The sequence below is a fragment of the Mustelus asterias genome, chromosome 8, assembly GCF_964213995.1.
Source record: "Mustelus asterias chromosome 8, sMusAst1.hap1.1, whole genome shotgun sequence".
NCBI classification, from domain to species: domain Eukaryota; kingdom Metazoa; phylum Chordata; class Chondrichthyes; order Carcharhiniformes; family Triakidae; genus Mustelus; species Mustelus asterias.
In genome coordinates, this window is record NC_135808.1 from 92,855,100 (window position 1) to 92,867,926 (window position 12,827).

The 12,827-nt window shown below is 45.2% G+C and overlaps 1 protein-coding gene across 1 annotated transcript in view; it reads right to left on the bottom strand.

Moving 5' to 3' along the window:
* The window catches only part of frem1b (Fras1 related extracellular matrix 1b), a 229,439-nt gene that overhangs the window by 26,912 nt on the left and 189,700 nt on the right, over positions 1-12,827 (bottom strand). The window contains exons 26-29 of the mRNA XM_078219385.1: positions 12,230-12,431; positions 11,185-11,329; positions 3,038-3,167; positions 1,559-1,631 (exon numbers count right to left, since the gene is read on the bottom strand). Coding sequence (XP_078075511.1) covers positions 1,559-1,631; positions 3,038-3,167; positions 11,185-11,329; positions 12,230-12,431 — 550 coding nt within the window. The remainder of the gene's footprint in view (positions 1-1,558; positions 1,632-3,037; positions 3,168-11,184; positions 11,330-12,229; positions 12,432-12,827) is intronic.

The following is a 12,827-nucleotide window of genomic DNA, read 5'->3' on the forward strand; positions in this document are numbered from 1 at the left end:
TGCAGCTTGTAACAAAAGTTGGGGACCAGTTAGCTTTGGAACATTTGAATGAAATTGGGGTCATGCACAGGACATCAGTAGCGTTATAGATTTGTTATTTTACATGAAACACAAGAAATTGACTGCATTCATTCTGTTTATTCCTGTTCTTTTAGGTCAAATGAATCAGCTTGTTGGTTTGCATTTATGGCTCATCTGGACTGAATGCTTTTCAGTCCAACTTTAGCAAAGAAGGGATGTGGCTAGTATGCATGATATTTCATTAATTAATTTGCAGAAAAAATGTCCCTAGGCACACTAGCCTCAAAGCGTAGGGGCGATTTTCCCCCCAAGAAATACTAAGTGCCCAACGGGCAGGAAAGCAAGAGATTTTCCCGCTCGTTTTTTTGGGTGCATTTGGTCAGGTGAATTTCCGGCACTCTGTCCTTCACAGAGTCTGCTGGGGAATTCACGCTGGCGGGGGAGGGGTGGGAGGCCTATTCCCACCCGGGAGGCTGGCATCAGCGCGCTGGGTGTCCCCCATCGCTAGCCTCCCAATTGCCAGCCTCCTGATGGCTTCCCCGAATCCTCCCCCCACCCCCTAACGATTGCCGCCCCCCCCAATCTCAAGCCTCCCTGATCCCCTCACCCACATCACCAGCCTCCCCAAACCCCAACCCGATCGCTGACACTTCTTTACCGATAGCCAGCCCAACCAACCCCTCCCTATGGCCAGTTCCTATCACGCCCCTCCCCATGGCCAGCTCTGGTTGCTCCCTCCCTATGGCCAACCCTTATCACCCCTCCCTCCCTCCCTTCCTCCCTCCACCAATTGCTGTGCAGAGTGCACTGTGGTTCCCTCCTCCCACACCAGTATCCCCCCCTCCACTCCGCCCCCCAGAAAGCCCTGCCTCTCTCAGGCCTAGTTCTAGGGGGGCAATGCCAGGGTGCCCAGTCGGAAGTGCTAGGGTGCCAGGCTGGCACTGCCCAAGTGGCACCCCCCCTGTCCCTGACCTTCCAGCGGGCTCCAATGCCTCTGCCCCCACCAGTGAGGCCATCACACCTGGCTGATTGGGACCAGCTTTTATCCCCGCTGGTGGGAACCTCCCCCGGTGGGGTGGAACACATTAGTGAGCCCGGAATGGTATAATGACATTCAAATGAAGATTTGAATATGGTAATCAACCTCGCGCTGTTTCCTGGCACGAGGCTGATTCCGCCATAAAAAATGGCCCGCGAGAGTCGTGACCGGCTGGACACTGGCCATAAATCTGACTACAGCCCTCCCGCTTACATTTCCCGGCTCGCTTCGCTACTCGAACAGTGCAGCGGGCCGGGAAATTCGTGCGCTTTTCCAATTTTCAGGTGAGAAATTGACACTGGATGAATCATATGCCACATGTACCTCCATTCTGTAACAGGAGAGTACTGTATGCCAAATGGATCAGCTGCCCGGGGTCATCCAGGCTGCACACTTGAAACAAACAGCAGTCCTGTCTTTGGAACCTTTTATTCCCATGGTAACAAGTAATACTGTACTCATATTTCAACAGTGCCCGATCTTATTAACGTAACTTACCAGGATCAAACTGAATTAAACTTGCTGAGCTATGAGTGAAGTCTCTACCAATTGTAGCTGATAACCCCTGAGCCTGCAGAAGACAAACATTGTGTTGTTATTCAATGCACTATGCGATACTTAATTCACTTTTGTCTTGATGCACTCTGTCATTTCAGAAAATATAATTACTTTTTTGGAGACAAAGGACAATGAAAAATAAACTCTAACTCTAAATAGATTACAGGAACACAGAGATCCAGGGATGCAGATTTCAACATTGGTGAGAGTTAAGGCAAGTTGAGGTTCTGAGTTTTATATAGAGCAGCTTTGAATATTAAAATAAGGAAGTGATGTTGAATTCGTAAGTTGGTTAGGCTCTGGTTAAACTGCTTTCAGTTCACCACACCATTACAAAGACGTTACAAAGAAAAGAATTGCATTTATATGACACCTTATCATATCTCAGTGATCAATCGGTGTGCATCTTGACCAATGAGTTACTTTTGAAATGCAGGTGTTGTTGTAAGCACCCAAATATAGCATCCAATATTCACACAGACAATTCTTTCTATGCCCCAGCTGTATCAGTGTGATGTTTGTTCATCGCCCACACCATCAATTGTGCCTTTTTTATTCAAAAGCCTTTTTGAATAAGATTGCCATTTAGAAGTATTTTTATCCATTGAGCATATACTCACTGGAAACTGCTTCGAAACGGGATGAAGTAAAACTGTTGGAAACGGGGAGTGATGTTGCACTGGTTCCTGTAAAAAGTGCAATTCTCTGAAGAATTGGCAGTGAAGTACAACTATGGCATGGGGTTTTCAGTCATGTTCAAAACTTAAAGGGGGATATCTTTTCTGTAGCTTAGTGTATTAAAAGTTTTAAAACTTGAAATCTTGTGGTTAATTGCTGGGAATTCAAATCTTGACTGGAATTTTACCTGCCCGCCTGCCACGGGAATAGGAGCAGGTGAGGGGCGGAGCATGGGAAGGTCCGTTGACCTCAGGCGGGATTTTACAGTTTCGGGACGAGCGAGGCGGTAAAATCCCGCCCCTTTTGTTTAAAGTTATTGATCTCTACAGAGATTATAACACACCTTTCTTCAGTCAGTTTGGGCAAATGTCGTATCTTGTTTGACTTGATTGCCAAGCATACAACCCAGTGATATAACTCGCAACCAAGTTGTTGTGATCTTACCATTTTACACATGGAAAGGCTGATTTTACAATGCTTCTGCTCCCATTTTGGAGCCTTGCCTGTTAGGAATGCATATTGAGAAATCACAGGCATGTTCCCCGTAAATTTGAGTCCGAAGGAAATTCTGGGAAACGTGCTTACAACTTCCAAGTTGAAGCAGGGCTGCATTTGATATTTAGTGCGGTGAAGTTAAATGGACAACTTTGCGGCCTATACCTTTAAGTGCAGACAAACTGGAACAATCTGAAACGATTTCAAACATAATACAAAGGACGTAAACAACTGTAGATTCTGTACCTTTATGTTAACGTAAGAGGGATCAGCACTGTATCCTTTTCTGGTAACCTTAATGGAGAGAGTTCCGATGTCTTCACAGGCTTTGTAACAACTTGCAGACATTTCAATCCTGGACCATTTCAGTTCCATTCTGCACAAAATTTCAACATTGCTTTAATAAAAGGCATAGAATCCTTACTTGTTGGTCATAAGAGATAAAACAACCATATATATCCCACAAAGATATCGCAAGTAAAATCACCCAACCTATTCATATACAAATCAACGGTGACAGTCAATATTACATCTGTTATTCATCCAGATGTATACAGCAGTCTCGGCTTCTCTGCAGTGGGATTGCAGTTTTCTGGATGCTATGTGTGCCTACTCTCTGCTGAGATCACCTTGTGTTATGCAACATTGCCAGAGGTTGTGAAAGTCACTCAACCGTTACATTGAATGAACCATGCTCATGTTAGGCATGTTGCATTGCACTCTTATGGGGACAGTGTGAGTGCCATCCAGGGCAATCCTGCTTGCACCATCTGCATGCATCTCTGCACCCACTTCACCAACCACGAAACAAGACCTTTTGGGTGCTAGACTGCAGCATCGCTTGTGCAGCAATTCTATTAGCTCAGGTGTCACATGTCAGCAACAAAGGACAACTGCAAAGCAGCAACAGTTGCTAAATCGAGTCATTCCTCCATGACAAGTTTATTTTTCAATTGTTTTAAGAGCTTATTTACAATAGGTGACAATGAATGGGAGTCCAGCATAAGATGGCTCTAGGTGGTGCTGGAGGAACTGAGCATGAATGTATGGAATGTGATCTGTGATCAAAGCTTTCCTTTGCAAATGTGGGGTGGAAGTGAGTGCCCAATCCCCTCCCCCTCCCCTCCCCTACCCTGGTGGGAGACTAGGACATGATGGCGGGCGAGGGGGGAATGTATAATTGGGTGGGAAGGTATGGGAAGGTATGGGAGCCTGGTGTCAACCCAATTCACACCAATTAAGTAAGGGGCAAGAAGATTAGAGTTTGGCCTTCCCACCCATAGATCAACTGAACAATTAAAGATCACTAGGAGCTCATCCCACTGCATCTGGTATTCAGCCAGCAGCAGGGGCGGGTCTCACTATGTGGAATGGTAGCCAGTCCACCCTGACGGCCTCCCTGTGGGCTCAGGAGTTGGGGGTGGCGGGGGGAAGCCTCCAAATCAGGCATCCTGTGGAGAGCCCCACCAGCCCTTTGGCAAAGCCCCCACACGCAGCCCCCTGACTGGCCCCGGCGATCCCACCCCACTCACTCTCTCCGCGGGCTTCCATCACTGGTTGCAGCTTCGGCCTCTAGCAATCCCACTGTGGCCATTGCTGCTGGTGGTGAAGCTGGCTTTGAGGAGCTGCCAGCCATCAAATGCCTGGGAAAGCTGGTGACAGGTGGCTGACTGCTTGATAGGCATTTAACCCTGTCAGCTTGACTTAAGTGGCCCTGGCGGCGTTTCTACCAGCTTTTCAGTCAATGGAAAGGGCCACCACCATGGCCATTAAATTGCAGATTTAGGAAAAGCAGAACCTTTGCTGCTCACACGTTGACATCTGGGACATCTGGAAACAGCATTGCTAATTTCTCATTGCTTCAACGCTACCACTGTCTCTCACCCATATTCCTTACTGCTGTGCTTTCCTGTGGAGTGAATACCACTAAGCACATATATACATCCTCAACAAGCAGCACACAAAGCCACGTTGCCACCCATGAAACATGGGTGAGATTCTAGTCTCTCTCATTTACTTGCAAGGGTTTGTTTCATGTCTGCGTATCGGGTTGTCTTTCAATTCATTTTTGTTTGGCGCTCCTTTCTCATCGCTGGCTGTCAATGGGTTAAATGCCTTTTAGAGCTTGAAGAGATTTTGCCACCTCCCATTAATTTTCACCTACATAGTGATTTTCTAGCCCTTACCCTCCACCAATTAGACAAGCTTCATGCACAAAGCCAAAGCAGTACAGTAGTGGAAGCTCGGAATAATAATGTACATGTAATGCATTAACTTTGGAATATGGAGCACTCACTGGCTACTGAGGATATCTGCCAACAATAACAAGTTTAATCAGTCTGATACACATCTGGAGCACCACAGCACTCGAGCTATAAAACTCACCATACAGTAATTCTGAAGTGTTCACCAAATGGACAGATGGGACATGAGGGCTAATCAAGACTCAGTAAATTGTTGTTTCATAGCATTCCAGTCAGACTGCTGCTGTGAGCTTAGCACAGACAGTAATGTTCGGATTATAGTTCCCTTTCTAATACGGCAATCAAAGAAAGCAATTTCATTGTTCTTCAACAGCACGATGAGCAAATGCAGTGCCCACGCAGAGCAGAACCATTCAAACCAAGAATGTCCTACATTGAATCCTGATCTGTCTAAGCCAAAGAGATTTTATCTGGAGAGCAAAGGCAGGAAACCTTGGGAAGAGGCTTTACACCTACTGTGCACTAGGTTTGGATTGGCTTTCTAACTACTCTCTACACTGGATCTATGAGATTGAAGGTAGGACCATTCAACTCTGCATTTAAAGTTTCCGTCATATTGTGACATTATTTGTTAGGGTCTGGGGACGAGTTGTGTAAATGTACACCCAGGGTGTCACATTTACTGCTGCACTGCAAACAGGCTAAGCAACAACGTATCAGGACAACAGCAACACAGGGAGTGGAACTCTCTGGCTGTTCATGCCAACGGGATTCTCCCATCCCGCAGCAGTGAAGGGAGATTTGGCTGAGCATCAAATTCTCTGTCCTCTCTGGCAGTGGCGGTGGGGACTGAATGGCCAGAGAATTCCGGCCAGGGTGTTGTATGGAATGCACTCAACGAAGTTCCAGCATTTTGAATCTGAAAGTGTGATTGTTTCAAACTCTTGGGAACCAGCAGACAGAACATGGCGACAGTGGACGGCCAACAAGTAAGGACTCAAACATTCCAAATGTCAAATTAGGTTTGAGAAAAATCAATCTGAATTAGCGCCCAAAGAGAGATTGCAAAAATAAAATGGAGTGAATAGTGTGAAAAGGAAATGGCTACTGTTGCAGCAATGAAAGTTCAGCTGCAGCCCATAATGAATTTGGGAAGCTGGTGAGGTTGTGGAGGCATTTGAGAAGTTTAAACAAAAGTGCAAACTGATGTCTAACAGTTTTCTAAAAGGCAATAGTGAAAAGGAAAGGGTCAGTTATATCCTTCTGTGGGCAGGAGAAATTTGTTTAATTTAACAAGATTGAGGTTAAAGTTTCAACGTTTATTTATTAGTGTCACAAATAGGTTTACATTAACATTCAATGAAGTTACTGTGAAAATCCCCTAGAGTGAACTGAAGAAGTGAATCCCCTCAAGTGATTGAAGAATGCAGTCAGGAAATGTACATTCAAGGGAATAGATGAAAGGCTGAGAGATCATCTCATTTGGGGCTCTGCATACCCTGAAGTACAAACAAAATTTGATTGAAAACCACAAGCTCACAATTTTGCAGGATATAGACACTGCCAGGAGTAGACAAGACATAAATGCTGACTATGTAAATGGCTAGTCTACAGTTAAGGCAAAAGAAAGGCAGCAGGGTTGAGGCAGTGAAAAAGCCACAAAGGAATGTACGCCTAATAGGGAGAAAGATGTACAGGGGCCGTGGGCGACTACATGTGTTCACAGACAGAAAAAAATGTCATGCTTACAGATCAAATTGTAGAGGTTGTGCAAAGGCCGAACGCTGGTTAGAGGTGTGCAGAACAAGGAATGAAGATGAGAAATGAGCTTTCAGAGTCAGAGCTACAGGTAGAATTAGCCACAGAGCTAAAGGAAAAGAAAGCAAAACACCCACACTCTGGAAGATGATGACAATTTGAGAAAACAGTAAATGGGAACTGTATAATTTTATGAAATAAAAATAGAAAATGCTGGAAAATCTCAGCAGGCCTGACAACACCTGTGAAAAGAGAACAGAGCGAATTGCATAAACTGTCTGGATATGACACTTCCCACAGAAAAGCAATTCACACAACCATTCTGATCAGGGGACGGATGAGAAACAAGTCGACAAATACAAATCTGAAGCTGAAGATCAATACCAGACCATAAAGTAACATCATCCCATTCGGTCTATACCAGACGATTTTGCCTGAAAATTGAAAGAAAATGGTTATCCAAGGAAAGATGCTCTGAAACCGAGCAATGTCGTGCTGACAGCAAAAGAATGAACTTAGATTCAACAGCTCGGAACAACTCAAATCCGAGGGACACACAGAGGAAAAGACGTTAACGGTATGTTCCACATCGCTGAGATAGATGTTCCTGCCATCCAGAGGCTGAGTAGTTGTGAAGAGCTGCATCTTATCTCAGCAGAAGAAGGAGGCAGCAATTAGGACTAATGACAGTACACACATTTAAAAGCGACTTCCAATCAGAAGCAAGAAAGTGATTGCCAAAGTCACAGAGCCTACATATTGGGTAAATTCATGGCATGTGATGTTTGCCCTCCTATATGGTGTAAAGGCTATGTACAGCAGGCACCTCAAAACCTTGGAGGATACCACCGCAAGATCCTGTAAATCCATTGGCAGGAGAGACACGAGTGTCAGTGTTCTCGCTCAGGCTAACATCCCCAGCATTGAAGTATTGATCACATTCGTTCAGGTCTGCTGGGCTGGCCACATTCTCTACATGCCTGACAGGAGGCTCCCGAAACAAGCTTCTTGGAGCTTCGACACGGGTAAGCCAGTCTCAGGAGGGCAGTGGAAACGTTTCACGGATCCTCTCAAAGTCTCCTTGAAAAAGTGCAACATCCCCACAGGCACCTGGGAATCCCTGGCCCAAGACCACACGAAGTGGAAGAAAAGCATCTGAGAAGAAGCTGAACACCTTGAGTTTCATCACCGAGAGCAAGCTAAAGACAAGCGTTGATGTAAAAGGAGCACGTGGCACCCTTTCCACCTTCTTCTCCAATCTCTGTCTGCCCCACCTATGACAGAGACTGTAGATCATGCATCGGACTCCTTAGTCACCTGACAACTCATTTTTAACATGGAAGCAAATCATCCTCAACCCTGACGGTCTGCCGAAGAAGAAGAAAATTCCATTGTTTCGATAGATAACATACAAAGCTAAATAGACGGGTTGAAGTCAGATATTTAAACTCTCAAGGCTAATTTTGAAAAACACAAAAACTCTTGACTGTAAAGGAAAGAAAGCTAATTCAGAAAGTTCAGGGAGCTGAGGAAATAGATTTCCAAAAACTTACAACACTCCAAAAGTTAGAACTAAAGAATAAAGTTATTGACCTGGAAAGGTTGAAGGCTGAGGAGGAGATAAGGCGGGGATTCTCTGGTCCCACTGCAGTGAACGGAGATTTGACCGAGTGCCAAATTCTCCGACCTCGCTTGCAGCGGTGGTGGGGCATGAACGGCCAGAGAATTCCGGCCAACATGGCAAGCTGCAGGGAAGCATGTGGAAGAGAAACTGCTGGCTGCACTGTGAGCAGAGGAGGCATCCAAGAGGGAACTCCTGAACCTCAGCTCAAAGTTTCAGCGGCACATGTTTTAAATAGAAGAGCACGAAAAAGAAAAGAATAATAGTGCTGACTTCAGACAGCAACTTGGTGAACTGAAGATCAGTTTGACATTATATCACAGTGGGAGGATGATTCACTGGAGGCCAATAACGAACTGCAAGAAATGCTGGAGAGTTTGAAAGAGGAAATACGAAAATGTAAGAAGCCAAGCAGAGTGGGCACAGCAGGAAGCTGAAAAACTAATGGAAGGAAGATGCACGTGTTGGAATGGAAACATAAGCTGCAGATTCATGAAGAAGCGCTTGAGGAGAAGCCAAAGACCAACTACGGTGTGCAGCTTTAGCTCAGAAGAAGAAGTACAACATTTTAGCAATACAGTGGCTGATGTTTTTGAGAAAGGGAAACATGGCAAAGGCTCTAAAACTGTTCAGTTTAATTATAAAAATCAATTATTAATCTTCTTTAGGTAAGGCATAGCGTAAAAAAGGTAATGATTGGAACAGATACAGGAACAATGGGCCCGATTCTCCCATCGCGACCCGCAACTTTTCTGGTGGGTTCGGTCCAGAAAATTGCGTGTCAGCCACGACGCATGCACATCTTCCAGAGCCGGTGAACAGTCACAGTCGAGACCGTGCTGGAAACTGGCGGGAAGAGAGATAAGTGATTTTAATCTTTTTTTAATGTATTTTAAATATATTTTACATTTGATTATCAGGCCCAGCACAGAACTTGCCGGGCCCAATAGCACCTCCCATCCTGCCAGGAGTACTTCATTCTGGCAGGGTTTAGAGTAGCAACCCACGTTTGGGGAACTAGCGGGAGACCCCGCCTGAATGAAGGGGTGGCAATCGAGGCCCCCTAGGGGGTTGGGTGCGGGGGGTAGTACCCCCTGAGCATGGGCACCCTGGCAGTGCCAGCCTGTGCCCCTGGCACTGCCCAAGGGGCAAGGTGCCCATGCCCAGGGGGTACCTTGGCACTGCCCATTGGGCGTCAGGGGCAGGGTCTATTGCGGGCGGAGCCTAGGGGAGATTGGTGGGGTTGCGGGGTCCCACTGCTACTCTGCATTGGGATCTGTCTGGCATGGAGGGAGGGCAGCGATTGGGGCGGGCTAGGGGGGTGCTCTGCCAGGGGCGGCCTGCCTCCCGGAGGTGGGGGGCGGGGGGGGGGAGTCTGACCCTGGGGGGGTCAATGGGGAGGGTCTGCCAGGGTGAGGGGATCGCCACTGCTGGAGGGGTGGGCTGGACATCGGGGTGCTCGATGGGGGGGGAGGTCGGGGGGTCAGGGTTGGCCCGGAAATTGTCGTGGGGGCCGCAATTGGACCGTGGGGAGGTTGGAGGGGCAGCACTGCAGGGGTCCCGGTGGGCCAGCGATTGAGCTGGCCATCAAATGGGGAGTCTGACAGATCGGGGCTACTGCGCATGTGCAGAGTTCCAGAACTGTCAGATTCCAGCGTGAATAGGCCCTGCCCCCCTAGGTTTTTAATGAGATTCAGGATTGTGACCTCTGCATTGCACAGAGTGCGGAGATTCAGGTCTAAAGTTGCACTGAAAAAAACAGTCGTGATCTAGAACAGTTTTCCCACCAATTCAGCACTTTCGGGAGAATCACCCCCAGTACTTTTTGAAAGAAAGGGGTATATTATGTTGTTACAATATATATATATTATTTTTGAAGAGCTTGGAACTAATTGTGATCTGAATGTACACCCGGGGTGCCATATTTACTGCTGCACTGCAGTCAAGTACCATGCAACAATACAGCAGTTCACCAGCTGTAAGAAATACACTCAATGGAGTTCCAGCATTTCCAGCCCAAAAATGTTATTATTTCAAACACTTGGGAACCAGAAGATCCAATTTCCTTGGAAGCTAGGTGTGTCAAGCATGAGTAGTGGCTGTGTTTCTATTATGTGAGAAAGGCATTATCAAATGTTCAACATGCACCCAAAGTCAAGAGGTGAGGTGAAAGTGTCTTTTGCAGCCACGCCATTCATTACGTTTGAAGCAGATGCATTAAGGGTGCATTGACTATGGCGACTATTAAGTTTTGCTTCATCTGCACTTATGACTTTTTTGTTCATGATACCTCTTTCCAAGCAACAGTGTCTGAAAAGAGAGTCCCCTGACCTCAACATGACCAATTCCCTTTGCTGCACCCAGCTCAGCATTACTCCCTGGGCCTTCAAAATTCTAACCGTTTCACAGAATTCATTTAATGTTTCCTGCTGCAAACCTCCACCGCTGAAATCATACGTGTCCCTTTAAGCTTGATGATACCTTTTATATCTACTGCTGCATCAGATCTCCCATTCTCATGACTGCACACTCTCAGCAGATAACTAACCACAGAGGTGTGAAGACCTCACTGCTCTACACACTCTGGAAATGAGATGCATGCTTCCAGATATACCACCACTGCGCACCTAACATAAAATAGTGCCCCTTGAGGAAACAGAAACAGATCAGAATCACTTGAAGGCAACACATCTGGGAAAGAAACAAATTCCACTTTGTAACTATTTTTTCATGCTTCGTTTGCCTGAAACATCAAAAGCCTGGGATTGCCCTGAAGAATGTTTGGAAGACTGGACATTCTACAAACATACATTTTTGGTGCATTGGAGTTTCCTGCAGTGTCAGATACTTTGAACTCAAAACTGTCAGATGTCACTTCTATGGAGGGATTGATGATGTAGCGAATTGTACGTCTGTCCACCTCTATCTGGGTAAATGTGCCTTGAATGTATCCACCTGCAATAAAATAAACCCTTCCGCATCAAAACAATTAATCTTCACCATTACTGAAGCAAGAGATATTAGTAACATTTATTAACATATTATTTGTGAATCCAACTGAATCCAAAATTGGTTCCCAGAAGGGAGACAAACAAGATCCAAGCTGACAAGATAAGGCCTTGAACCCCATCTTGGGCTTGATCTAATGTTTGATCTGAGCCAAAAGGCTGCCTATTCAGTGCCATGCAGAAACTTTTGCTTGATCTCTTCCAACTCACTGTGAGGTGTAAGAGATCTGTAACCAACATTTTAGTACAGTGGCCTATAGTAATCTACCTAAACTAGGTGAAATTCACATTTCAATATGAAGAACAATGCAAATCATATTGGAATGAGTGTAGGACCAATTCCGCAGTGGTTTTGCAGAGAATGTTGTGAAGTTCTTTGTGCATCCTTATAAAACACGTAAGAGTTCCTTTATAGGGGAGAGGAAATTAATCTAAGCAAATGTATTGAAAATAATAGAAATTTAATTTTCATCATTTTTCTATGGAATCACTCAAACATGGGAGTTGGGATGATAGGTGAAGGCTTCCTGAAATGACAGGAGAACAAGTGGGAAAAGATCTACATCATGGCACTGCACCTACCTTTACTGATGGGGTCTACCTGATTTACATGCACGAATCCAGAAGTCTAACCTAGTCACACTAACGTTTTCCATCTCTATCATACTAAGATAATAATGTGTTTGTAAAGAAGATAATTATCAAATAGACAATTGAATGTATGATATCACATTAATACAAAACATCTGACTGCATTGCTACTTGTAAACAATACTGTACAATCGTTTCGTAATTTTTTAGAAAGTCACTGCTTTGATTTTCATGTTTGTACCAATTAATTGAGTACCTGTGGTTGTACTTTCCAAATATCCATAGTAAGGTGGACGGAGAATTGTGTAAATCAGCTCCTCATCTTTACTGTCCACATCTGAGGCTTTTAAGTTCCGGGCAGTGATGTAGATACCAAAACGTCCATCTCTCAGATTGTCAATTATAGTTGGGCTTTGATTGATGAGGATATAGGGAGAAGCCTTGTCTAAATGCTCCACCTGCAATTAGTGTACTGTGTGTAATTAGAAATGCATATTATTTTTGTGTGAGAGTCTTCGTCAATGGTCTACACCTTCAGAAATTGTTAATCAGATTGATATAATTTCATTCTCAAATGACCTTTTGTTGCATTGCACACTTTTTGCCAATATTTTGTTTGCCTTAAAAGTAAGAAAAAGGTATCGTAGGAAACAAGGAATCTGTTAAACGTTTATAATCCAATGGAATCTAATTAACCTTAGAACATTTATGACACAGGAGGAAACCATTTGGCCCATCGGTTCCCTGATTCCAAGACCTTCTTATGTCCAGTGGCTGGCGAGGGTTGGGGGTGGGGGAGGTGGGTGGGGGAGGGGGGGGGACAACGGACAGTATTATTTTTCATTGTGTCAATG